At 38.4% G+C, this 27,310-nt stretch overlaps 2 protein-coding genes across 4 annotated transcripts; both read left to right on the top strand.

Annotated features, from left to right (window-relative positions):
• The first annotated feature begins 900 nt into the window (after positions 1-900).
• On the top strand, positions 901-8,926 carry DRT111 (D111/G-patch domain-containing protein). 3 transcript variants are annotated; one of them, XM_089146099.1, is made up of 4 exons: positions 903-981; positions 1,080-1,171; positions 1,363-2,316; positions 8,218-8,925. In XM_089146099.1, exons 3-4 carry the CDS (start codon positions 1,441-1,443, stop codon positions 8,512-8,514), a joined length of 1,173 nt encoding a protein of 390 aa, XP_089002225.1. In that variant the 5' UTR covers positions 903-981; positions 1,080-1,171; positions 1,363-1,440; the 3' UTR covers positions 8,515-8,925. The 3 variants fall into 3 exon arrangements, with proteins under 3 accessions (XP_089002226.1, XP_089002224.1, XP_089002225.1); XM_089146100.1 differs by having other exon boundaries at positions 901-1,171; positions 1,394-2,316; positions 8,218-8,926; XM_089146098.1 differs by having other exon boundaries at positions 902-1,171.
• A 1,647-nt stretch (positions 8,927-10,573) lies between these two features.
• Positions 10,574-22,850, top strand: NF-YA7 (nuclear factor Y, subunit A7). The gene is made up of 7 exons (XM_089146097.1): positions 10,574-10,681; positions 13,398-13,448; positions 13,535-13,644; positions 17,680-17,825; positions 20,211-20,282; positions 20,409-20,570; positions 21,926-22,850. Exons 3-7 carry the CDS (start codon positions 13,605-13,607, stop codon positions 22,106-22,108), a joined length of 603 nt encoding a protein of 200 aa, XP_089002223.1. The 5' UTR covers positions 10,574-10,681; positions 13,398-13,448; positions 13,535-13,604; the 3' UTR covers positions 22,109-22,850.
• Positions 22,851-27,310: the final 4,460 nt, after the last annotated feature.

Here is a 27,310-nt window from a genome sequence, read left to right as displayed (position 1 = left end):
TGACTCCAGATATTTGAAGTTTATAGATTTGAAATCTCTATATTTTTTAAATCTACGAGATCCCACTCCCAAATAACACTAACGTGCATTTTTTATTTCATCAAAAACGTATTTTGTTTTCCCTCCCCATTTTGTAATCAAGATGAGATGGGCAAAATCTTGGCATTAGATGCATCATAATCTACACATAAAAGTGTGATTTAAGATAAGTGCATTATTAATCTATGGACTATCAAAATATCTAAAGATTTAACTAACCGGTATCATCATTACCTCGATGTAAAATACTCATAATAGTTGAAAATCAGTTATTGAAGATTGAACACGACTAATAAATCAAGACTGTAGCTTGCTATAAGCTCACAATAAAATGTAAGAAGAATCAATGAGGGAAGCAACATCATCCACTAAGGAAATGGGTTTAATGGGAAAAAAAGTACGAGGGTCCATGAGTGATAAATGATAGGGTTCATGAGTGAGAAATGAGTCCGCACAAAAATCAACATTATGTCAACATGATGACATTTTCTCTCAAGATATGAGAATATAAGATGATTCTCAATAAAAATAAAACAAATGAAATTGCATATCAATATTCATATAAAGTAATGATAGCCAAAAAAAAAAAAAAAGGGGGGGCAAAAGAAAATGGAAAAAAAAAAAAGGCAAAAGAAAATGGGAAGGGGAAAAAAAAAGAAAAAAAGGAAAAAAAAGAAAAGAAGAAGAACGAAAAACAAAAGAGCTACCAAGGGATAATTTGGGTATTTGATATAACGTGAGCTATTAGTCTATTACTCTATTAGTATCAAACCCTATCGTGTATGTAATACATAAATCCATACGGAAAAGCGTACACTTTTTTGGGTAGAACCGTAGAACTACGAAAATCATTCATAAGAACCCAAATTACCCAACGGGCAACGGCATCAATCCAGTTTCGGTGTTTCGCTCGTCGCTTCGAGCTTTCGATGGAGACATTTGGTACCCTTTTTTTCGAGCTTCCTTTGTCAATTCTCAAATGCTATGTAAATTGGTAATTGGTGTAACTTTGGTATATGCATATCGATCAAAATTCTCAGATTCGAGATGATCAGATCAGTTTTGCTTCAGATGCTTTCTCCCCCGTCGGTGGTTTTGCTCTAAAACCTAACCTCAGAAATAGTTCAACTTTGTAAGTCGCTGATCGGAAGGATATCTGAATTTAACTCTAATGATTTCGCATCTGCAAGCTATATAGATTTATATTTCTTTATTATTTTCCCCATGTATATATATTTATTTTCTGAGTTTTGTTTTGGTTCCCATTGTCTGAAAGATTCTTCTTTTCGTGGTCTGTTTCAATGTGTTCTGTGGCACTTATAGTGTGGACTTTGATATCTATGCATGGGTTCAGGAGAAAAATTTGAATTTTACATACTTTGAAACTTGAAAGAGAAGAAAATGCTTGGTGGGCTGTATGGGGACCTTCCTCCTCCTTCGTCGGCACCCTCGGCGGATGAGGAGAAAAACAGCAACTCCGCTGTATGGTCAAGCAGCAATAAAATGGCACCGCCGACACTGCGCAAGCCGTCGATATTCACTCCTCCTCATTCTGTCCTGAAAAACCAGAATTCACAGAACAAACCTAAAGCAGCAAATCCATCTAATACAAGAAACGTGTATTCCTCTACCAATTTGACGGTTTCGTCTGCTGATGGGGTCAAAAGCTCGTCGTTTCAACCTGCCCTTGTTGGAGTTACATCCACAGTCGTTGAAGAATACGATCCTGCAAGGCCAAATGATTATGAGGAATACAGAAGGGAGAAGAAGAGGCGTGCCGTCGAGGCTGAGATGAAGAGGGAGCTCGAAAGAAGGCGGAAAGAAGAGGAAGAGAGAGAACGGGAGCGAGAACAGAGAGAACGAGAAGCATTAGAAAGAGATAGGGATACGGATTACAATGACTCAAGAGCTTCATCGTTGAATATTTCTGGAGAAGAAGCATGGAAACGGCGGGCAGCATTGAGTGGCCATGCCCCAAGATCCCCCTCTCCTCCACCAAACGTAGATGGTTTTAGCATTGGGAAGTCGGGAGCGGGGCTAGGAGTTGGTGCTGGTGGGCAGATGACTGCAGCACAAAGAATGATGGCTAAGATGGGCTGGAAGGAAGGGCAGGGACTGGGGAAGCAGGAACAGGGGATTACTACTCCTTTGATGGCCAAAAAGACAGATAGACGGGCTGGGGTGATAGTCAATGCAAGTGAATCTAAATCAGAGAAGAAAGTGAAGAGTGTGAACTTCAACGGTACACCAACTCGTGTTCTGCTGCTCCGGAACATGGTAAGCATAATGTAATACACACATACACATACATACATATATATTTTGTGGTAGATGCTTGTGGCTAGCTTTATGTTTAAGTCCTTTTAGTTTGTAGATTTTTCATGTAGTAAGATATGTTATATATATGTCTCAACTCTCAAGACGCCCAGTTCACCAGTGGTGGTTATTTCTCAGGCTGTAGCTTTGTGTAGTGACACATGAATTGGTATGAGGTGTTCTTGCTGCAGATACCCCTTTATAATGCCTGTTCATGTTTGCTTGGCTGAATACATGGAAGGAGTCAAGTAAAGATTCAAACCCAAGAAAGTTCAATTTAGGGCTTTCTTGTCATTTACCCTGTTCAAATGTTCTCTCAACTGCCCTTCCATATTTTATTTTCGACGTTTTTATTGAGTATCTAATGCACTTGGCTGTAAATCTATATACTGAAGAGAACATTGGGACTTGCTAGTGATCATGATAGACAGTACTCTGATTACAGAAGTCAAATTTTAGTTTGCATTTGCTTTTTAAATGTACTTATTACGTTGAAGTGAATTAAAGAAAATATCCAACTCAACATGGAATGTGCAGATTTGGAACTGCAGAGAATGTAAGTTCGAGAAAATAGGAGTTAATAGCAAGTAAAAGCAATTTGGAAGTGATGCAGAAAATTTTGCTCTGAAGATATAGATGCCAAATTAAATGCTGTTTGTTAGGGTGGAAAAAGGAAATGCAAAAGATGCTAGTGCTATGCAATTCCACTTTGAGTCATCCTCATTCCTCAGGGCGTAAATCAGAAGCTATACACCCTCTCAATGAGTTATCAATTAGAGCACGAGACTCCTTCCCATTCTTATAGAATCTTAAACTGATAAGCCAACAGTAAGGGAAGTGCATCTAGCATCTATGGCATTATCTAATTGAACTGATAAACCAACAGTAAGTGAAGTGCATCTATTGCATTATTTGATTGAACTGATAAACCAACAGTAAGGTAAGTGCTCCTATTGCATTATTTACTTCTTGACATTCTTTGCAACAGAAGAAGTGATGCACCTGGAGTCACCTTTGTTGTAAATTGTGTTGTGAGAAGGATGTTCAGTACCTTGTGAGACTTTGTATGCAACCCAAGAAGGGAGGGTGTGAATTGGTTCATTTGGAATCTTACTGATCCAAATTTTCCTTGCACCATCTTCGCAAATGCACCTGCAGTCACTCTTATGGTAAATTGTGTGGTGAGAAGGATGTTCAATACATTGTGAGACTTTGTATCCAACCCAAGAAGGGAGGGTGTGAATTTGGCTCATTTGGAATCTTACTGATCTAAATTTCCCTCACACTATCTTCACAAAACCTTTCTCCCAATGTCAAGCAATCATTAGCAAACACAGTCAAATAAAGGATTGAAAAGAAATGGAGAAGGGAAAAGTGCCCATTTATAATGATTCAGGCCAGCTAAAGACCGTCCTATGTTCCCTCCTGAAGACTGCAATGGCTTTGAATCCCGCTGTCACTCTCCTTGTTGGGTAGGAGAAATGTCCACATTCAGATCACTCTGATAGTCTGATATCACAAGCCACTTAAAGGAGGGATCTTCACCTTACTTGCTTTTCTTGCAGAGGATTATAAGTACTCACTCCAATTTACATGGTAGTATAAATCGATAAACAGGCACTCTCCTTTATATGGCAGGGCTTTGTTTTATGTAACAGATAGAAAGGGGCTTGGAAACCTGTGAGGGTGGGTCCACATGTTGTAGGTTGGGTTGACAAGAAAAGGAAAGGGAAGGAAATGATGGAATATGTACTTTTTAATGTGATGAATTTGGTGGGCTGGGAAAGAGATGAGATGAAAGGAGAGAGATAGATACAACATAGTTTTTCCATGAATAGTTCCAAAATTGATGCAGCCCCAATTCAATGATGGCTACTTTATCAAAGATCTTTTTTTAGTAGAACTAACTCATATGGGACCAAGAAAGAGTTCCTTAAAATTTGGGGTTAGGGTACATGGGTGGTTGTTGTTTAACTTGTTCCTAATATATGTGCTCTAGTTCTCTGGATGGGTTTGGTTTGTTTGATGGGAATTGGGAGATATGAGGAATTAAGGATATATACGGTATGAAGGATACTTTGTCCCGTCCGATGGGTGGTTGATAAATTGCTTGATATGAGATAGATTTATGATGGCTTGACAGAGTTGTCATTAGTTCTTTGAAGATCATTAGCCTCAAAACTTAGGCATTAGTCCTATCTATAAGCACATTTGAACAGTCAAGAGTCTAGCTGTTTTATTTTTAAACGACCCAGATTTTTGAACTCTGGTTGACTGCTGCCTTGTGGGCTGTGATATTGCCTCTTCATAATTAGCGCTGCCAAGTAGACGTGTGAAGAACACCTCTTTGGCTTCCTCCAGTTGATGGTCTGATCAGCTGCATCATCATACATTAGCATAAAGGTACTCTCAGAAATCAGTGGATCTTGTCCTAGTTGAACAATGTGTTCCAAACTGGTCATTCTCCAATACACAACCGGTTGTCCATGTGGTCGACTGCCAATCCTGTCAATGGCTCTCCTCATGGCGATCCATTATCACTTGGATATATTCCAATAGGTTCTTATACTTTGCCAAGTGATCCAATATAAGGACCATCAATAAGGACCATCAAAACCACTTGTATTTAGTTCATCAAACTATCATAACACAAGTAGAGCAGCTTCAAATTCGAGATACGGAAGATATAGGCTGGAGTCTGCTTAATCAAACTATTTGAGTGGAGCTGAAGCCTGAAGGGCATCAAGATCAGTATAATTGCCAAGATCCTATTGAATTGATCCGTTTAGGTGGTTATTGGACAGCGAGAGAACGGCTGATAAACCACAGGTTGATGGAATATCTTCAGAGAAGGCATTGGGTGCCAGATTCACAAATCTCTAACTCAATAAGCTGTTGAAACCTTCGTCAAAATTCCTTGATAGTGTGTTGTCTTCTAGAGCAATTTATTTGCTGATTAGGTGGCCTAAAGCTCAATGGTCACTTGCTGTAGAGATTCTGGAATGTGCCTGAGGATGAGTTTCCTGGAAAATCAAACGTGACTGGCATTTGTTAACTGAGGGCTATGTGTCTGAATCAACTAAATATCTAATATCTGTAAGACACTGTAAATTGTGAATAAGACTTGGAAAAGGGAACTGCACCAGAGAGGTTATTGTGTGAGAGACAAACCCTTGGGAATCTTGGAAGAGCCTGAATGGTGGCTGAGATCAGATCTTGAAGCGCATTGCCCTTAGCAGTCAAATGCCTGAGAGTAGAACAGTTGGCAAGTGCTGAGAATAGAGTTCCCTCCAATAGATATTAGTAAACGCACAGATTTTGGTGGGGGCTGGGTAGGGAAGAGAGAATCTGAGAAGAATCACAGGCTTGTAGGGGGAAGGGGGACTTGCACATGCACACCATGCATATTAATTACGGTAAACTTCTATTCAAATCATGCTTTGCATTGTTGGGTCTATACATAGATAAAGAAGAAAACAGTAAAGACTCCAATCCTAATTTTGAAACTAAATTTAACAGCTTGAGATTCAAATTTTAATTCCTACACATTCAACCTAAAAACAAATCAAGGACTTAAGATAGATGACTACTAAATTAATAAAAAGGGTGAACCCGGTGCTGAAGGCTTCTGCCCAGGCAGAGTTTGGGGTTGGACCCATTCTACCTGGATTTGGGTCTTTTAAGCCTTTCAAGCTGGTGCAATTACTTAAATGATAATGCATCAGATGTTGGAGCTGGAGAAGTTTTCCGAAGGTCAGTGGATGTAGGCTGGCCATTAAATCAGCAGAGATGCCACTTGATAAGGTTCTGAGATACATTGAGGACTTGAAGACCAGTTACACGGAAGTTTAAGGGCAACGGGAGAAGATCCTTTCGTGATTAGAGGGGGTAAGGAGTTGTAGACAGTTGCAGGGGTTGGGGCAACGGTAAGGGGGAGAGAGAATATAAGGGATTGAGATAAAGTGATCTAGGACCCGGTGGCCACCCCAGAAAGACCCTAGGAAGGCCTAGAGTTGCAGCCAAGCACAGAGCGGCCCTGCCACATAGAAAATTTCAGTCCAGCATGAAGGGAAAGTTGGTAATTTGGGGCTGTCCTAGTCAAGCGCAGTTAGGCCCAGTTAAATTCAGAATTGTATTAGGAGTCTAGTCCTACTTTTATTTTGTTTTTTTAGTCTGTCGAGGTTGAGATAAGTATGAATGCTAGCTGGAATAGGAGTCCTATTGAAAAGAGAAGTCCTTTTCTGTTTTTACTTCAAAGTTGAATACTAGTAGGAGTTGTCTAATAATGGCTATAAACACATGGCCTATGCTTGTAACCAAATCAGTTTTCGTGAAAAAAAATTGTTGCAGAGGAGGTACAACAGAGGACTGAAGGTTCACACAGTGTTTCTGGCATCCTTCAGCGCAGGAAGGTCCTGTGGCCGCTAGGTTTTGGTGTTTTCCTTCTGAAATTCTCCATTCTCAACCTCCCAACGGAGGTAAGTACTCCCCCCTACCCCTACCCCACCTCCAATCCCTTCGCGACCCTAGTTTTGTTCCCATCTGCTAGCCTGTGGCATTCCCTCTTCTTCCCCAAATCCCACCCCCTTTCGAATCATCACCCCTCCACTTTCCTCACACTCAATTCCTAGAAGCAGCCCTGATCATTCCCCAAAAACCCTATATTTCCCAAAACCCTAACTTTAGGAATTTGAATCTGAAACTGAAATAACCAGAATCGGATTTAAGTTTCCGGCATCCCAACTCATTATCCTTTGAGCCGAACCTTGTTTATCTACCCTCTCAACCTACCATCCCTTTAAACCCTAGGGAAACCCTAGCTGTACGGTTTAGAAACCCTAATTTTCTGCTGGTTCCATATTAGATCCTGGATACTGGACGTCATCCTATTTGGGGTCTATACCAGAAAGTGTTGAGGATGTGCTCTTTTTTTTTGGGGTGGGAAGCATGTTCTCATGACATTTTGTGAGGGTAATAGTAAATCTATCAGTTCTTTTCCAGAAGACATGATGTATCTTGTATTTATCCAGTGAAAATTTAGTGAATGTCAACACAAATATTTCAGATTTTGATCCACAGTAAAATTTTCATTTTTCACCCATTTTCTGCGGAAACACTTAGAGCCAAGGAACAATGTCATGCATCTTGCTGCTGGTTCCCCTTCAAAAACATTTGAAACATTGGTGCCTCCTCCAACATAAATTTATTATCATTTTTCTGCTGGTGAGTCTGCAATTGAATGAGTCCAACTATTATCCTTTTCCTTGTCTCTAGGAAGTAGTATCTCAGCCAGGTTGAAAACTTTTGGCACAGTACCGCGGTTTTAGGAATTGAGGGTGAACTCTCATGTTATTATTAACTGGGTGTGTACGGCTGGTGATTAATTTTGTAGTTTCCAAATTATGATGGGTTTTCAGTTGGGTTTATTGTTCTGTTGGTAGCCTACACCATCTAAATTAAGTTACTTGCCAACTGTGGATTGATGATAGTTTCTCTGAGCATAGGAAAAAACTTCACAATCCTTCGATGATTGGCAGTTTCCTTCGAACTCCAGTTTTCAGCAGATTTCACATTCCTTTTACAATTGGAGTTGCTGACATGGACACCCTGTAGGTGCTGATCCCTTGTTGTCTGTTTGTTGTTGATCCAATGGTTGCCTGCTACTCTGATGGGGCTCTTCACTAGTTTGCCATCTGGGATGTTTACTACATATCATGTTGTATTATGAGATGCTGTATTTAGCACCAAACGTGCGTGTTTCCTTTTGTTTTCTCTCTGACTGCAATTCAAATTGTTATATGCATTTTACTGTCAATAATTCTAGATGGAAGTGGCTGACTTTCCTCTGTGTTTTATTTAAAGGTGGGACCTGGAGAGGTAGATGATGAACTAGAAGACGAGGTAGCATCAGAATGTGCAAAGTATGGAACAGTTACCAAGTGCCTCATATTTGAGATCACAGAGCCTGATTTCCCAGTGGAGGAGGCAGTCAGGATGTTCGTGCAATTTGAGAGAGCAGAGGAGACGACTAAAGCACTTGTTGATCTTGATGGTCGGTTCTTCGGAGGCAGGGTGGTCAGAGCCTCATTTTACAATGAAGAAAGGTTTGGAAGAAACGAGTTGGCTCCAATGCCGGGGGAGATCCCGGGTTATCCTTGATTGATGGCTATATAAATTAGAAGATGTGTTGTGTAAGTCATCATGCCTCGCATAGAGGTAGGGAAACTGTTATTGGTTTTGGCTTCACTAGTATATGGAGAGCTAGCCGGACTGTATTTTTGTAGGAACAAGTTGAAAACACTTTTTCTTGTTGGTTGGTAAGTAACAGGTCGAAACTCCCAAATGTTTGGAAGGAGGTTCCAATCCTGGAGGGCATTCCCTCCTAACTGATGTCCCCAGTTAGTATAAATTTTCAATTGCACCAACCAAAACACATGAACTCGTGGTCTAATACAAAAAACTCATGATGATTGGAGCTAAAATCGGCTAGCAATTATGAAGAATGCCATTTCAAATTTCAACTATATATTTTTAGGGAGATCAACTTTATAGCTGGCAAGGAGGATCAAGTTGATAGTAAGCATGACTCATATCTATTCATTGGTTGTAAAATTTTTCGTTTTTTGTAGCTCTGTTTCCTTGACTCAGCTTTCTTGAATAAATTGGTTAACTTACCAGAAAAATCAACTTTAGTAATTAGTGTTAGAAAGCGGGTCAAGGAAGGAAAAAATCCCATGAAACATTAGCCACTTGAAGAGCCAACCTAAGACTACCACCTCTGGTATGATAGGGGAGACATTCATTAACCACTCAAGGAGGCCATAAAATCAACATGACCATAAAAAGACAAATAAAAAAGTCACATCCATAATCCATACAAGGGAAAAAAAAAAAAAACCACTCTAATTGAGTGCTGAAAGAAAAACCAGCGGAGAGTTTGTCTTATTGCAACGAAGGTTAAAAAATTTCCTAAGTAAAAGTGTACTCTTGAGGAGAACAATTATTGCTTTCTTTTGGGAAATTGTCTGGGTGCGTAATTGCGTAGTATCAGTAGTTTTGAGAAATGGTTGGTGAAGATCAAAATTTTGATCTCGACAATTAGTAGCAGAGTGCTACGTAATTAAGTCGAGCCTTTTCTTTTGATTCCATTCAAAAGGATAATTTGACATACCAAGCCATGAGTTCCATGAATACTATCTATGAATCAAGAACTAAGCCAATCACTTAGACTTAATCTTTCGGAGACAAACAAAAATCCTTCAAATCTACTTGTCGAAGAGCCCAAGAGCCCAGTAGAAAAAAAGGAAATTGGGTAAAGAAATTGGAAGATTGAACACCCAAGAGGAAAGAAGACTCCGATGTGACCTGATCAAATAAATAAACGGTCTTTTAAGTTAAATAGGGTTTTCAATGTCATAACTCGTACGCTTATGGTTCATGGGGATATTTTTCTCACGGCACTGGCCACTGGGTGGTTCTCTCTCTTTCCACGAAAATGGGAATCCCATTTTTACAATGAGGAGAGAAAGGACCATTTTCCATCCACCAGAAGAAAAGACAAAACCCTTTGGGTCACCTTTTGGCTGATAAAAAGTAGTGGCAACGAGCAATCGTCCTCACTTATACCCAACATGTGGTGTACACAGCATTCCCAGTTCTCTCAGAAGAAGATCCTTCATAATTTAGGTACTCAGATGCTATTCCTATCACTACCTACACGCCACGTGTACTTTGCACGAACTACCGTCAACCACAAAGTCAAAGCAAAGAATAATTAGAAAAGCAGAAAAATAAAACCTATGAACTACATAGCCCCCAAAACTAAAAATAAAGCATTTCAAATGAAATCAAATAAATAAATAAATAAATAAAAATATATATATCGTATGTCATCAATCCGGGCAGCTAATTCTGTAGAGCTCGTTCTGACCACCGGTCAGCCGACACATGAGATCCCACCCAGTCGTTCTGTGGGCCCACCTGCCCCACATCTCCATATGTGGATAAAAGACTCTATTTCCCTACTGCCCCAAGGTCGCAAACTACCCGTAAACCCTAACTCTCTTTCCCATGGCGATAAACGTGTCATTTCATCTAACGGTTTATTATACGAACATCAAGATCGAACGGATATTAATTATTCAGAATCTCAATAACGTTAAAATAATAACATGTATTAATATATAAACTGTTTTTTTAATTGCAAAGGTATCGGATAGATGCTATCAAAGTACGCTGTTGAAGTCGAAGAAATCCGTTTCGAAGTTCTCTCCCGAGGGAGCAGTTTGGAGTGGAGCGAAGAAGCCGTGTGCAGCGATCCTGTGAGGTGTGACTTTGGAGAGCATGAAACCCTAATCTTTCTCTCTCTGTAGCTTTCAATTTTCCTCTTTTGTTTGATTTCTTAATCTGATCTTCGATTTCTTCTTGTTTCGAGCAACGAAATCCGTTTGCATGTCGTTATTTCTGTGATCAGTTGGCCGCTGTGGGTTTAATTACATTGAATCTTAAGCCTTTTAATGAACTGGCGGTCGCATGCAAGTGTGTAGTTCAATTAACCTCTTGTTCATGACAATTTGTTGCTGTTTGTTGTTTGATAATCTGATTAGTTGTTAATTTCGTCTTCTTGTCATTTGTCGCTGAGATTTGTTTTTCCTCTTTTGTTTTGGTATCTTATTGACGAATGAGGTCTGATTTGGTTTCTGCATGCCTTTGATGAATTGTTGGAGGAATGTGACGAGAACAGTGTAATTGGATACATCTGGCTTCTCTTTTGTTTTGTGCTATTAGTGGTGCTTAATAAATGTCTAATGGCGATTGGTAGAAAGGCTGGAAGTTCTTTTATGTATATAAGGAGTTTATTGTCTATTTAATTAAACCTGAATGAAGAAGCACAAGTTTTCGTCTCTGTATCTGTGAACGTTAAAAAGGTAATAGATTTAGATAATCTGTGCTGGGTTTTAGAAATAGTGTTGTTACTGAAAGTGAGTTTGAGCAGCCGGTTAAATGTAGCCTTCTTGCCTTGATTATGTTTATATACGGATTCCGCGGCCACTCCACTCTGCACCCAGACGAACTCTCCCACCCTCAAGATAAAAAAAGAAAGTGAATGTGTTGTATCTGATACTGTATTGAGTTCTACTCCACAAATATTTAGCCATGGCAAAAGTGTGTGGATATTGATGAGCATGTTGTATCTTCATTTTGTTATGTATTGAACAGTTTGTCTTTATTTCCAATGCCATGGATGCTTCTATACCTTTATCGAAATTTCCAGCTCCCTGATACAGTATGTATTCCAAGGTTTTACTGTAAGTCCATCCATACGATTTGCTCCGAAAAAGTTTCAGCTCTATAAATTTGTTGAGGGATGCTGTCTACACTGAGCTTCAGATTCTAGAGAATGCATTTCTGGAACACACATATATTTTGTTATTGAGCGGAGTCAATTTGGGTTTAAATTTCTACAGTTCCCAAAATGAAATGAAGTGTCACACTTGACATGTTTTTAGTCAAACTTTATGGTGGTGTTCAACTTTTCAGAACAAACTTTTAAACATGAGTGCAATTGTCTTTAGGGAAAATTTATGAGACACCCCAAGATATATGGCAAAAAGTGCGGACACCGGACACCGCAAAAATATATCAAATTGACATAGATACCCCATATGGCATGTAAAATTGTACAATAATACATTCCATTAGCATATTATGTTAAGCCGTGATTAGATAATTTCATAATTCCAAAATTTTCATTATTTTTTTGTGAGTTTACCTTCTCAACCCTAGTAAAGAAACTTTCACATATGACTATATCTTTTCCTTGAAATTGGGAATGTTTTAGGCATCATGATCGTCACTTCCATTCCTTGCTGATACTTTCTCCTTGCAATTAGGAAGGTTTTAGGTATCAAGATCGTCACTACCATCTTTGCTAATGGGTTTAATAGAATATTTCAATGTTTGTAGCTGCCGATTACCATCCCAGATCTTGGTCTCTACAAGCCCTAAATGCTACTATGCTCTCTCCCGTTCTTTCTCCTCCTGTTGAATCTCTGTGTAGAAATGAAGTTTCTTTGGAACAGGTGGAACCTTTGGAAGTTGCTGATTAAATTATCAAATCTAGGTTTCTACAAGCCTTAAAAGTAAAGGTGTTTGTGAGATCTTTTCATATCCCCTCCATTGTCTCCTTTGATTTCTCCACCCCTATCTCACAATAGTTTTTTGAGACAATAAATTCCTTCCAGCTCCATTAGTGATGTAAAAAATTACCCTTCATATTCTCTAAGATGGTTGAGACGATTTAAAAAAAAATGCTTAAATGTGATTTGAAAAAGGGAATAAGTAAAATAAAGAAAATATAAGGATAGGAATGTATTGTTATATTAAGACTTAATGGTCCTAATAGAAAAGGGACGTTTGCCAATTTTACATACTTGTGGGGTGTCTTTGCTTTTTACTATACATATATATTGGGGTTTCCCTGAAAAAATTTCCTAGTTTTTAATACAAATTCAACTGCCAACAGAATCCAATTCTTAAAATATGCAAAAGGGTAGGTATGTAAAATGAACTTATCAATTTTGTCACTTCTTGTGAGGAGACAATAGAAATAGAACAATGGGTGGGTTACTTTTCTGTAGCTAAGAACTTACCCATTGCTAATGGGAAACAACTTTTGTGTGATCAACACTAATGGAAAGGAGCTAGATGAAAGTCAATCTAGCAAAAAAAAATTCCCTGGTAAACTTTAATCATATATAGCATCTTCTTAATTCTTTTTGCACTTAATAGCATTAAAGTTTCTTTATGTTGTTCTGATCTTTTTCTTCTTTTTTTTCTCTTTCTTTTTCCCTTTCTTCTTCTTCTTCTTTCTTTTTTCCTATTAGTATATTTCTTATGCCATCAAGTGCAATATATATTTTGTTCCTTTCAGTGGATTAGCATGCCTGTAATTGTATTCTTTATCTTTTAGGTTATAGGCTGTTTCTACCTATTACCATTTTGGGAACTGACATTTAGGCTAACAAATGTCATCTTTTCAGTTTTCAATGGTTCCAGTCTCAAAGCAGTAATGGAGGGTCTACATATTGAAGGTCAGTGCAGTTGTTCGGAATGAATGTGTTATTAACTTACTAATTGTGTAACATGGGACTTGGCTAAACTGATGTTTTGTTATCAGATTGACGCCAGACCACTGTTTCTTATCTTTCAAATTTTGACAAGGAACAGGGCTTTGTTGGAAATTTCGCATGATGACATCTTCCATGCATGAACAGTCATCTAATTCTGGTATTTTTCTCAAAAGCTTGTTCTTGTTTGTCTTATTTCAAATATCTGCTGTTCAACCCCACTTGAACACTAAGCCACAAATTTAGGTTTATGAGATATGTTCCATAATTAAGTTTTTTTTAAAAAAAGGCCATAAATTTTGATCCCATTGTGGAGTTGCTATGTGGTGGTACTTTTGTGTGGTTGCAAAAATTAGTCTTCAAAGTGCACAGATATCGGGTGACAGTGCAAAGTGAAGACTTGAAAATATTAAGCAACTTTTTGTGAAAATTGGCTGCTCATAGAACTTGCACAAGCCATGTTTTGAACAACATTAACAAGGGCCCTAACTGTATGTTAATGTGAAAGCAACTTCTGTTTAGATAGGTTGCTAATGGGAGTTGTTGCCCCAGCAATTCCCCTCAGTAACTGCTGCTGCATGCTTACAGGCAGCATTTTTGGCAGCTAGACATCTTGAGAGGGGTCTGTGAATGAGATTTCTGCAATGTAATTCATAGATGTTCGTTGTGGAAAATTATGTTGCACCCATGATTTATAAAGCCTTCGCCTCCGCGCAAATATAGGCTCCATGGGAGCTTTCCTCCCTAGTTTGTGTTTCTATTGCTTTTGCCTCAAAATGAGTGTTGTTGATTGGTATGTAGAGAACATCATAATAATGTGGGATTGGTACACGATATATGGAAAAATTTTGAACCTACAAAAGAAGGAGACACCAATTTACTGGGACCCAGTTCCTCCTCATATGAAGGGCACTGACTTGCGTGCTTCTATGGTTGTCAAACATTAAAAGAGGGTGCCTATCTTGGTGGTTTGGAAATCATGATATTTAGACTCATCCATGCATTTCATATTATGGTATTTGCTTTTTTGTAGAACAATTTGGTGCTGGAAGCATTGATATGAGATGTACTCAGTTTGATTTTGGGTTTCATGAATAGTAGTAAAAGCAGTAAATGACTACTTGTTAATTGTGTGAGACATTGATATACCCCCATCATTGAAAGGACTCAAATAAGGGGCTAGTTAACCAAGATCTCAGGAGAATCAGCCAAATCAATTAGGTCAAAACTGAGATGTGAGGCCCACTTGAGATTAGGGTCAGGGCAGAGGTACATTATGTGGCCGAAATATCACGACATTTCAGTGAAAAATTGGCATGTCGCTCAAGGGCGACACAAAACCAAGCATCAAAACGACAACAATAAAAAATCGCCGAAACTTCTGCTGCCGGTTCTTCACCTTCTCTGACTCCGACGATGGAAAAACCTCACAGCCCTCACCGCTGCAGCTCTTCTCCAGCACTGCAGGTCCACAAGTACATCTGCAACCTCTTTTTTCCGGTATCTCTCTCTCACTTTGCTGTCTCTGCGATCTCTGTCACGAGTCTTCTTGGGTCTCTCTCTCTCTATCTCTCTCTAGTTTCAGGCGAAGCAGCAGGCTATCAGCAAGATTCCTGGCGATTTTATGGAGTTCCGCCGCCAATTTCTCTCTCTCTTTCTCTAGTTTCAGGTGAAGCAGCGGGCTAGCAGCAGATTTCCGGCAATTTTATGGAGTTCCACTGCCACAAACTCTCTCTCTCGTTTCAGGTGAAGCAGCAGGCTAGCAGCGAGATTCCCGGTGATTTTATGGAGGTCCACCCCCAAAAGTAGCTGAAATATTGGCAAAATGTCGCCGTGCCGGTGCTGTTGCTAGACACCGACATGCGAGTTTTGGCCGACATTTCAAACCTTGGGTCAGGGTTGATTGTTGGAGTTATGCCAAGTTGATGTAGGGCAGAATATGTGCTGGAAGTTACAAAGGTTGTTAAATCTGGAATTGTGGAGGATTGGTAGCAGTAAAAGGACTGAAGGTTAAAAAGGGTACCTTCGGGCAATCTGCTGGCAGAATAGGTCTTGAATCTAGCTCTCCTTAGGGTTAGAGGAAGATTTGATCAATGGAATCCTCTGCAGCAGCTAGGAACGTATGAAAAGGATGAAGTATTTTGGCTATGGGCAGATTTTGGATGAATTCCAATGGTGAAATAGGGGTGGAAACCTATGGAACATTTAGTGAGAAATAGGGGTGAAAAGCAAAAAAAGGTAAGGGGAAGAAGAGAGGAACATTAAGTGTTCGCAAGCGTTACTTATATGGAAGATGCTTGTAGAAGATTGTCCTACAATCAAGATGAGGTTTAAGTGTTCCAAACACAAGAACTAACAATTGAAGTTCTCAACTCCAAACAAGGGTTTGATTCCCTGCCTCAAAAGCTGGCTTCCTAATTCAGCAACCTGCTTGGCGAACTAGCAGTGGTAGCTGTCCCACAACAAATCAGGTGTAGCATTCCAAACCTTTGAACAATGGAGTTCCTAACTCCAACACCCAGTCTCACCAAGAGGAAGAAGGCAGTGGCTATACAAGCACTTAAATAATTCAAGCCCGTATTCATCTCCCACAATGGGTTTATTTGTAGGAGCTTATCAATGTTAAAACTTAGAAACTTAATTACTTTCCGAAACAGAACTTCTAGTGTGAACCAAACAACTCAGTTCCTTGTTGGAATGGAACTCCTAACCACTAGCTAACCAATCATCTGATCAACACAAAGCCATAACTTTTAGAAAGCTCACTAACTCAAACGAAAAAGAACTCTAATCACAAAGAGAAGCTAATTAAGTCATGCGAATTTATAGTTGTCACTTGACTCCTAAAATAATCCAAAATTATATAGCTAACAAGTAGACTGGAATTTGTGCTTTAAATGATGTACCCCTTTAGAACTAGTCAGTTGACAGATTACAATTTGAACTCATAGAATGAAGGCCCAAACCCATATACATATCAGCCCTTCCCAAAGAAAAGTAGCTCAATTCAGTTCAGGATCTGCATCAGACATACAAATTCAGGTTGTCTTGAAGAATTTATTATGTCTGACATTTGATGGGGATTTTCTCATAGGACCTCGTCCATCCTATTATTAGCTCAAGATTGAGCCATCACTTGGATACTGGTTTGCTGATCTGTAGACCATATCCTTTTGATCAAATCCATCCGTACTGTATAGAAATTTTAATAACATTATGTCTGACATTGGATTGGTAATTGTTCATAGGACCTCATCAGTCCTATTATTAGCTAAGGATTGAATCATCACTTGGATATTGGTTTACTGATCTGTAGACCATATCCTTCTGATTGAAACCATCAATGCTGTATAAAAATCTTTGTGTTTGTAACCTTCATTTCTCTGCTGTTAGAACCCTTGTCAAAGGTTGGTGCTGAGCAACATCGATTTGGGTTCATCCTCTTTTTTTTTTTTTAATAATTCATCATAGTTCTCATCTTTTGAAGGTTCACACATTGTGTTTTTAACTTTATACATCTATTTCAATTGTAATTTTTGCTGGGGAATCCATTTCTCATTGTATCGTCTCAAACTCCGTGATCCTCCTACCCTGGTTAAGTGAAAAAAAAAAAAGTTACAAAAGAGGAGCTAAGATCCTAAAAGTTGATGCAGAAAAAAATTTGATGAATTTTTTGAATAAACCCTTAAAAAAAGGAGAACGGAAGAAGGCAGTCAACCTGGAAGGCCCACTGTGCATAACACTTCCTATGCACTCTAGGTGGCATTGATCATCTTCATTCAGTTGGCTGATTTGGGATCCAGTTTAAAAGTTTAGTTTTTGATTTTTTTACTTGGGTGGTCTGTTTTATTGTGGACACGCTTGGGTCTTGTATATTGTAGTTACCAATTGTAACAGTACAGTTCTCTCAGTAATGATCAGAATTTTGCTACCCTTTCTGTACTTTGCTTCTTTTTTTTTCTACCGAGTGTGATGCAGATGGAAATCTTGTTTGAAATGATTTTATTTATTTATTTTCCTTACTGGTTTGCTACCATTGTTTTCTCTCTCTCTCTCTCTCTCTCTCTCTTGCACTGGGAATGTTGCTTAATGAAGAAGATGTCTCCCTAATGCAACCTTTTTGGTAATGAGAACTTCATGAAGCAGTGAAACACTTAATGTTCACTTTCTCAGTTTTACAATTGCTGTTGACCAGATAGAGATATAGCAGAGGAGCAGCAAAAGCAATCAGAACCACAAATTGAATTGCAGACTGCTGCAAATGGAGTTATCAATGCAGGCATGACATCCCCACCTACTGAGTTTACGGCACCTCCACATGTTGAAGTTGGACATGCTATGGTACTGTTTTCTCAAACAACATTTTGGTTCAGTATTTAGGTATTTCATTACCTGAAATGTCAACAACATAGAAGAGTCCTTAAATTTAGAACTTACATCTTGTCTGGAACTTTTACGGTTTTACCTGTATGTCCTACCAGTTAAGCTGTTAAGCTATATTTTCCTGAACAGTAAAAGTCCATTGTTTGTAAAACCTGTTGGTCCTGTGATGCAGATAACCAAATGTGAAGAATATCAAAATTCACCTGTATTGTAATGACCCTCAATGACAGTGAAGCTCCCATATAAGCTCCCTCCAGTGGAACTTTTTAGTACGTTTAGTGTGGGGATATGTGCAGTCATATAAGGATGTATTATCCAAAGGTTTTTAATGTTTATGAAAACGTGGACTAATATTGATTTTACTTCTATTTGTAGAATGGAAAGAGGGGTGGGGTGGGGTGGGGTGGGGTGGGGGAGGAATAAAAGAAGGAACCAGAGGAACAAGTTGAACATTTAGCCAAGTTTAACCAAAGAATCCCTGGGAAAAAGAATTGAGACAGTGGAATAGTAAAAAATCACTTTGCAAAGGAAGGGAAGGATGATGAAAATCTATGAATAGAAAGATGATGCATTTAGGGTAGTCCAAATTGGTCAATCTGGCCATAGATACTTCATTTTGGCCCGTGGGTGGGGTTCCATATACGGGCTTCTTATTTGAGTTATTTTGGGTTTAGTGGTGTAGTTCGTATTTATGGGGCAATGTTAGTTCACAGGGTTAATAGTTCGAATTAATTTTTGTGCAAGCCTTTTATTTAAGTCTTATTTTAGAGTTGTCTTTTCAATGGGGATTCTGAAGTTACTGTTCTTGTAAATAATTACCATGAACAATTAGTTCTAATTTGAGCCTGGCTTCTATTCTAGTCTTAGATTTAGTTTAAGTTTTATGTCAGCAAATTGGTTATAAATATGTAAGTAATCGCTCAGCTGAGCCCATCAATTGATGAACTGAATTATGAGTTTTGTTTATCACTATTAGTGAGGCACAATGACATGCCATGGTTGTGTGACCATCTTTTTAAACAACCCCCTGACCCTCCCATTTTCTTTAGTATGCAATTTCTTCTTCATCGTTACTTAATTTCTTCCAATATCAAGTCTTCTTCTATCATTCAACTTGTTGTTCGTCACTAAACTGCAAGTTGAATCATGCCCATCCCTAATTCTTCTTCTAAGGGAAAAAAACAAGATCCCTGGTAAGGGAGGGTAAAGAAATGAGATTGATCTTCTTATGAGAACGAAGAAAGATTAAGAAAATAGAAGAAATCAGGTTAAGATACCAATCCCCCAATCCTATGTATACTGTTAACTAACAACAAAACAGGTTAAGATACCAATCCCATGTATACTGTTAAATAACGACAAAACTCTCTATGAAAATGCGTCATCGTTTACTCAAATCATCATTTATTATAGTAAGTGCCCTCAAAAAGAATGCTATCCTAGTATTGAGTATCCTAATCTAACTGAAATGCTTTACCTACTAATCCTGCATACTAACATAATCCCCATTTTAAATAGACTTTTAAACTAGGACCATTATAATGAAATCCCTAAGAATTAAATGACCCAACCTATAATACAAGTCATATATCCTCAGAGGTAATTTCAGCCTACTGGACTACCATCTGCACTAATGGTTCTCCTAAACCTAAGATTGGACAAAGATGAATATACAGGATTAGTGTCAAAAGCAACCGCATTATGAGGGAATTATAGGAGAGTTTTCACATTTTTTGTCGACACATTCTAGTATTTCGGATAAAATTTAACTGGTTTCTTCAAAGTAGTCATGTTGAGATAGCAATCGTGGGGTTCAGCACCCGTCGCACTGCTGCATTAGATCCTTAGAGAGAGATTGTACAGAGTTATAAATAAGGGAACAATGGCAGGTTTCATGTTATAAAATAAGGGAGAGCACACCACCTTTATACATTTGGAGCTTTGCCAAGAGGAAGGGATTTATTGGCATCCCTGGTAATTTTAAGCCAATTTTACAACACTCTTAACAAACAATTAAAAATAATAAGTGATACAAATTGGCCATAGTAACATTCTTACTGTTGAAAATCTCTTTGGGTGTGTTTCATTTTTAGTGAAATTACATGCATACTTTACAGTAGCTTATATTTTCCATCTGTTTAAAAAGATATGAAGCCTTAAAGTTCCTGTGCTCTCCAACTCTTTTTGTCATTTAACAACTGTTACATTGACTTAACTATGTTTACAAGTTCTTGAATCCGGCATGCTGCTTTATGATAGTTCGACTTGTGTTTAGGCTTGTTAATTTTGTAAATCTAAGTGTGTGAAGCCTTAGTAAACTAATTGGAGCTTAAATTGTTACAGGCTCAAGCTGCTTACCCATATCCAGATCCTTACTATAGAAGCATATTTGCTACATATGGTGCACAACCTATGGTATGACCTTTTCTGCTGCTATCCTTTGTATTTCTCAGTTTCTCCATTAATTGCTTAAGGCACTAGGATTATGTTTCATTAACAGATATGAATCTACTCTGCACTCTTGATTGTCACTGGTTTCAGATTCAACCTGCTTTGGTAGCAGTTCAACCTGGTGTTCCATTGCCATCAGATGCAGTTGAAGAGCCTGTCTATGTGAATGCTAAGCAATATCATGGAATTTTGCGTCGCCGACAATCCCGTGCCAAAGCTGAGTCAGAAAACAAATTGATCAAGTCCAGAAAGGTAGTTGAGATAGTCTAGTTTTATTGCTCTTTAAAATTCCACAACTTCTCTAATTGATTTCTTAAGTAGATACTATGCTCAATACTCATGGGATACTGGAAAGCAATAACCCTTCATTTCTTGAGGTTCAGTGCATGGATGATGTTACAAGTGTCTCATCCAATATGCTGATTTCAATGTTTAACTGTTGGCTTTTAACCCAATTATTCTTTTGTAATAACATTCAAATGGTGCAAGACTTGATGGAACTTCTGTTGTATAATCCTGTTAGGTTTGCTAGAGTATGCAACTTAATCTTATTGCTCTCATGTTTATTTGTAAATATCTATTTGATTGACTAGTTCAGAGGAAATGGTTGTGTGGTTCCTTTCTTCTTGGTTCTTTTAAATGAAGTTTCAGCTGAGAGCATATGAATAAGCTATAAAGCCTTCCAGATTATTGGTTTGGAACTGGAACCAAAATTTAGACTGTGTAGTGGGTAGATGGCTGACTAAGCAAATCTTTGACCGACTTATCACTCTGTTGGACCTGGGGAAGCCTATGATAGGAATCGGCTAACTAAGCCTTTAAGAGCATGATGCTTGATGGAGAGTCATATAACCAAGTGGTTTTCCAGCTGTCCTTCAGGTGGATTATAGAAATTACTGAGGGAAATAAGTTGACTGGTTGGAATTTTGTTTTATGTGGCGCATTGCATCTTGCAGGTGGGCCCCTGTCCCACTTGATAACAGCTACATTTTAAGGTGAAAGTGAAAAGACTGAAAACAAAAGATGATTGTTCTCCTGAGTTATTTTTTATTATGAGCACCAGTCTGAAAATTTTCTTTTCATTTTTTTGAGTTTAGAGAACAGAATGTTGATCTGATTTTTCCTTAAATCTAGATTGGAACTGCTCAAATAATTGAAACTGTCGCTCAAAAACAAGGATCCCATGTTTAAACATATCAAGAAATTAATGCATGATTCTGAAACATTCTGAACATAATGAAATTATAAATTTTCCTGCAGGCCATCCAGACATAAATCAGAAGGCTGGATCAGAATTACTAAGGATGCGTAAAGAGTAACCCTAGATTGAATAACAGAAGTACATAATATAAAATTTATAGTCCATGGATCTTGTTCCTCATCATTGAGTTGATCCTTGAGTTGCATTGTTGAAAAAACCATCATTGAACAATTGAAAACTCGTCTTAAGACACTATGGACAACTAAAAAGTCAAGTACTACTGCTCCAGCACTAGGAATTACTCTCTCTTGGGTGTATAGTTTCCCTTAACAACTAGACATGGCGGTCTCTTCTTTAATGCTTCTAATGGTATTTAATTTTTTCCCCCTTCCAAATGATATTGCAGCCCTACCTGCATGAATCTCGACACTTGCATGCTATGAGAAGAGCCAGAGGGTGTGGTGGTCGGTTTCTCAATTCGAAGACTAACGATCAGGGGATGCAGCTTGAAGGAAAACAATGCGATGAATCACAGTCTAACAGTCTCAACCATGACAATCAAGGACCTTCCTCGGAGAGGGCATCTTAGGATACCTGCATTCTGTGGCAATACTGCAACAAACAGAAGCAAATGATGGGCATAGCAAGATCATCTCACATGGAACAATATTTAGGAACTTGGTTCCTGGCAGATCGACTATGGTCTTGGTGTTTCTGGTTCAGTACAAGTCATGTTCGAGTTGATAGGAGTAGTTCAGGTCTGAAGTATGTATAGCCCTTTTGATAGGTAAGTTGTAGGGAGGTTGCAGAATTGACTCAAGCAATTAACTTAGGAGCTGGGGTCGTGGTGTGTTTGTGCAGATGGAATGGATTTTCCCTAAGTCATTTTATATTTGTTTCTGGGGAAAGAGATCATAAAATTTCTTGTAGGAGGGTTTTAGCAGTTCCTTGTAATGCATCTGTATATGTGCTTGTGCCTGATGTTATACGTCTGTCTTGTAATATGGAGTAGCAACTGGGAGAGAAGTGTGTCGCTTTCACCCATTTAATAGGAAACCAGCTCGTTTACTGTGGTGTGCCTAGTTATGGTTTTTGGGTCATTGAACCATTAATTAGCCACGGCCAAGGTATTGGAGATTCCAAACTGTCTCATTTACGATCATGGTTCTTCTGATAAGATCCACTGCCTTTTAGTGTGAGATCTGCAGAAAGTAGGACTTGATTTTCGAGTACTTGTAACTGAGTCCAAGTTAATCAGCTTAATTGCCTGGAGATGAGGGTGTCCTAATTTTTGTAATCCATTCAAAGTCTACAGGTGTGTGCGGCAGTTGTACCCTTTTATCTTTTTCTTTTTTCTTTTTTTTTTTGAATGGAAGAAATGGAAGAAAAAAGTTAAATTTAGATGTTCTCAAAAGAAATACAATCCACATGAAGGAAGTTTGTACTAAGGTTCCTTATCTAAACAAGGGCCTAGAATTAGATTTTAGTCCTAACATCATTTTGTACATTAAAAGTTGCCATGTTGACAAAAAAAAGTTTAGAAGGGTGGGGGTAGTGTTTTTTAAGCTTTGTTGCTATAGTCAAAAGGAGTGTCAAATGTTGCCTAGGCTAAGATGTCCTTGGAAACTTTGGAAGTAAGGTATTAATCCTTTTATCATTGCACCATATTGGTGAAATAGAGATGTTTGCCTTATTTGCTATTTTCTTGTGAAATAGGGATGTTTGTCTTATTTGCTATTTTCAACCCTTCATTGATCGCAAAAACGATGGCTCTCATTAAATCATTGTTGCCCAAGCACACTGTCTTTACAATAACGAGCTCGGCATTTGCATAAATTCCTGCACTCCAAGCTACTTGCTTTAGTAATTCATTAGATACCCTTGATGTTTGGGTAGCGGCTGAGGGTTTTCAAAGGCAACTTGGGGTTGATAATTCTCACCTAAGATCATTTATCCATCAACAAATATTATTCAAAGCTCTATATGGATTAGGTCTATGTTGAGTAAAAACCACATGATCCCTTTCTGTCCCTAAAAAGTAACAAGGGATAATAAAACCAGAAAGAAACAACCACCAAGTTGCTTCTTTGTCAAGTTGTTTCTCAACTAACAGGGAGACACATAAGTGGATAAGGGATTCTTTAGTTAGGTGTTGAGCTTTGAGTCCCGAAGGTTCTGCCGCCCAAATTCTCTCCATTTGCATGACAAGAAAACATGTCATATAGTCCCTGCTTTATCTCCGCATAATTCACAAACAATGTTCATTTTCAACCATCGAGATAGAATTAACTTAACTAGCAATCCTGCATTCAATAGATACCAAAGTAAGATTAAATTTTGGGTGGACGGATAATTTTCAGAAGAATGTCCACCAATGTTTGAAGAGATTGCAAATCGTTGGATATGTTTGTCTCCGCAATGCTCAACACGCCAATTTAGTAGAGAACTCGCCATTGAAAGAGACTTTTGAGGGCACCCACCTATCATTAGAGGAGGTTAGATAAATGTAGGAAAGAATAGAGTTTTTATCATTTGAGTAATTGTTGTCATGCCTACATTGGGACATCTTGGAATTTCTAGTGGACCCACTGGGACACCTTGGAATCTCTTGACAACTGAAGTCTCGTTAGGGAGCCAGGGCCTGAACCAAAAAGAGATTTTAATTTCATTACTAATCATCTTTGTTATCATTCCCTCAAGCTTAGGGATTATACTGCAAATACTCTTCCAGAGCCAAGAACCATTCTTCATTTACACTTTAGGATAAAAAATGGAAGTTTGAAAGTATTTGGCCTTTTGAGTCATAGGCCAAAGGCTATAGGGCTCACAAAGAAGGCGCCACCCTTGTTTGAATGGCAGAGCCAAATTAACATCTTCTCCTCCAAATACTTGTTCCTATGTTATTTTGCGAGCAAAGAATGGATGTACCTTTCCTAAACCAATCCTTTTTGAGTTTCTGGCGACTATTTCGTTGATGCAATTCTACCAAAGACCAAAAGAAATGTAGATTATTTTTTTTCCATCCTTTTTTTCGGGGTAAACAAATAAATGTAGATCTCATGGGCCATACTTCTGACCCAAGGGGAACTTGCCAGTCCCATTTCTTTGGGTATAATAGACTTCGTTGTTTGTTTTTAGATTTCCTGAGAACTGTACGTAGAAAGTTACAATTATCTAAACTTTGCTTGATTGTCTGCTTTGTGTGGCAAGCAAATAATTGGGTTATGTCTCCTAGTAACTAAAACAATGCATTTTGAGTTCAGGTAGATGAGGCGTACACTGATGTAAGCATACAATAAATGGGGTTTCATTACTGGGAATAAGTTTTGAACATACTCAAAAAAAAACACCTTGCTACTTGAGGATCATGAGACCCAGAAGTAATTTCATTATCTGAAGCCGGTGGAAACTAGAACCCATCTAATAAATCTTGATTTGAAACCCAGAAGATCCATGATGCAGGCCCAAGTTAAAACTGGTCACCACCATGTCATTCACCAACCAACCATGAAGTTCGTTTAACAAGTGGTTGGTATAACCATGCAGCAACAACCATCACCATCCAGGGAAAAGTTACTAATGAATCTAGAAACTGGAAATCCTCCCTTGCAAATCATTCATCAATATCAGCAGATGGGGTTTCAAATCTGGGGCCTTGGGTACTATTATTTCAAAGAAAAATTGACCATTGGACCTGTTAATCTTCTGTTGACTTCAAATCTGGGGTATCCCAATTATCTCTGCATCAATGACTTTCACAAAAATCCAAAGACGCAAGAGGGTTCTGTTTTTCTATTTATAAACCAAGTTTCAATCTTGAAATCATATCGATTCTGGTAGGCATATTTAGGTATCTCCAAGGGTTATCTTTTTTCCACAACCTATATGATTCCCTCATGGAATATAAAGTCCTATATGGACTTTGACTGACCCTTGTATTGTGAAGACCAAAGTGCAGAAAAAACTTAGGTAAGTGGCTGTATCTGTATCTCTCTATTCATCCATATATATGGATGGTTGTGATTGATATAATCTATTAGATTTAGCAGTGAATATGTTGAAGGTTATTATACATGTATGTGGTAAATTATATTTTATTCACAGATAAATTGCTTATATGAGAACCATGCCTTACACTTAATTTTTCTTCCACCAGAGTATCAATTTTGAAGTCTTATTTATTTGGTCTCCAATATATTCAGAAAAGGTGGCTTTATTTTCTTTTTCTCATATGGTGGTCAAAATTTACACACTTGTGAGTGGGGTTAGACCCAAGATGGGGAGACTTTATAAGACATGAGAGAGAGAGAGAGAGACTAGAAGATGAATGATGGAAGAATTAAGAAATGAGAAAAGTAAATGCTTGAGAAACTATAGTTTTTGGGTGGACTTTGTGTAAGATGAATGAATGATATGAAAAAAAGGAAATGCAAAGGAAATGCATCCATGCATTCATGAATTCATGAGGTGTTGACAATGAACAATGACATAGATGTCTTGTCTAAGCCATGGAATCTTTCCCATCCTTTTCTTAGGTTTTGACATTTAAATTCATATATATATAACTTAATTAATGCCAGCCACTGCTAATCATAGCCAATGTTATCAAAAATCTATCATAATTGGTGATAAAGATATCAAGATCTGCTCTCACATGAGCATCCCATCAGGCTTGGGTAGCTATATGAGCATCTTCTTCTTCTATATATCTTCTTGGTCCCCATTTCCCTTAATCAATGCAAACCTTTAGACCCTTCATCATGTGTGGACCTCAAACACCTCCCATCACAGAGAGAAGGAGAGGTAGAGAGAGAGAGAGAGAGATGGGTGCTGAGGTGTAAAATACACGCAAAGGCACACATTTCTAGACAAACATGCTTGTGCACCTAAGTGGGCTCTCTTGGGTCTCCTCTTGTGGTGCATGACAAGTGGGTCCACCCTCTCCACCCAAGCCTGGGACCCATCTCTAGGGCTGGAAAGAGACTTCCACCTTTCTTAATTTTGCAAAATCACGCAAGGTGGTATAAGGCATGCCTTAGTGCACCTGCCCCATGGTGGGCTCCAACCTCTTATTTCATGCACCCTTGAGGAAAAATGGCTAATGGGTTAAAGCCAAAGGGAAAGCAACAAGAGCTTCATCATGCCACCAAGGAGACAAGCAGACACCAAGTGAGTCTGTGTAACCATTGACTCTGCCTGAGCCCATCATAAGCCATTAATTGTATTGAGAGAGAAATTGAGAAAAACAGAGGGTTTTAGTATTTTGTTCTTAGTGATGCCTTTGTTCAGGGTGAAAAAAAAGAAAAAAAGCTTTTGATCAAGTGTCAACCTTAGAGATCTTAAAAGTCAATAAGATTGTTTTTTCACACTACTTTTTGTCACATTTCTCTTCCCTTTCCCCCACCATCTTCCTTGGATCCTTGCCATGGAAGGGACTGTGTAGCCCAACCCTCTCAATTGTCACCAAAAAGTGACACTTGATTTTGGGAAAAAATGTTGTAAAGTGGGCTTGAGTGTTTTAATCTCTTATATTAGATCTAGTTTTCAAAATTTTGAATCTCTACTCATGTGGCTTTGTTATCTCTAACCATGTTGATCTAATAGAAAGGCATTAGCTGGAACACCTTGAGGGCTTAAGCTTTTAGTGTTAAACCCTTACTATTGATCTTATGATGGTATCATTGCTTTAATACAATGACTTGATTGATGAGGTTGCTTCTTAATGATCATGTCTACCATAATGTTTATACATATAAGTTAATTATGAGTTATTTTTACGAGGTTGGTTTTT

This window comes from Hakea prostrata, chromosome 2 (assembly GCF_041222555.1).
Source record: "Hakea prostrata isolate BN-2017 chromosome 2, UWA_Hpros_2, whole genome shotgun sequence".
NCBI lineage: Eukaryota > Viridiplantae > Streptophyta > Magnoliopsida > Proteales > Proteaceae > Hakea > Hakea prostrata.
The sequence above is the reverse complement of the archived record's forward strand: the minus strand, read 5'-3'. Positions and strand labels throughout refer to the sequence as shown.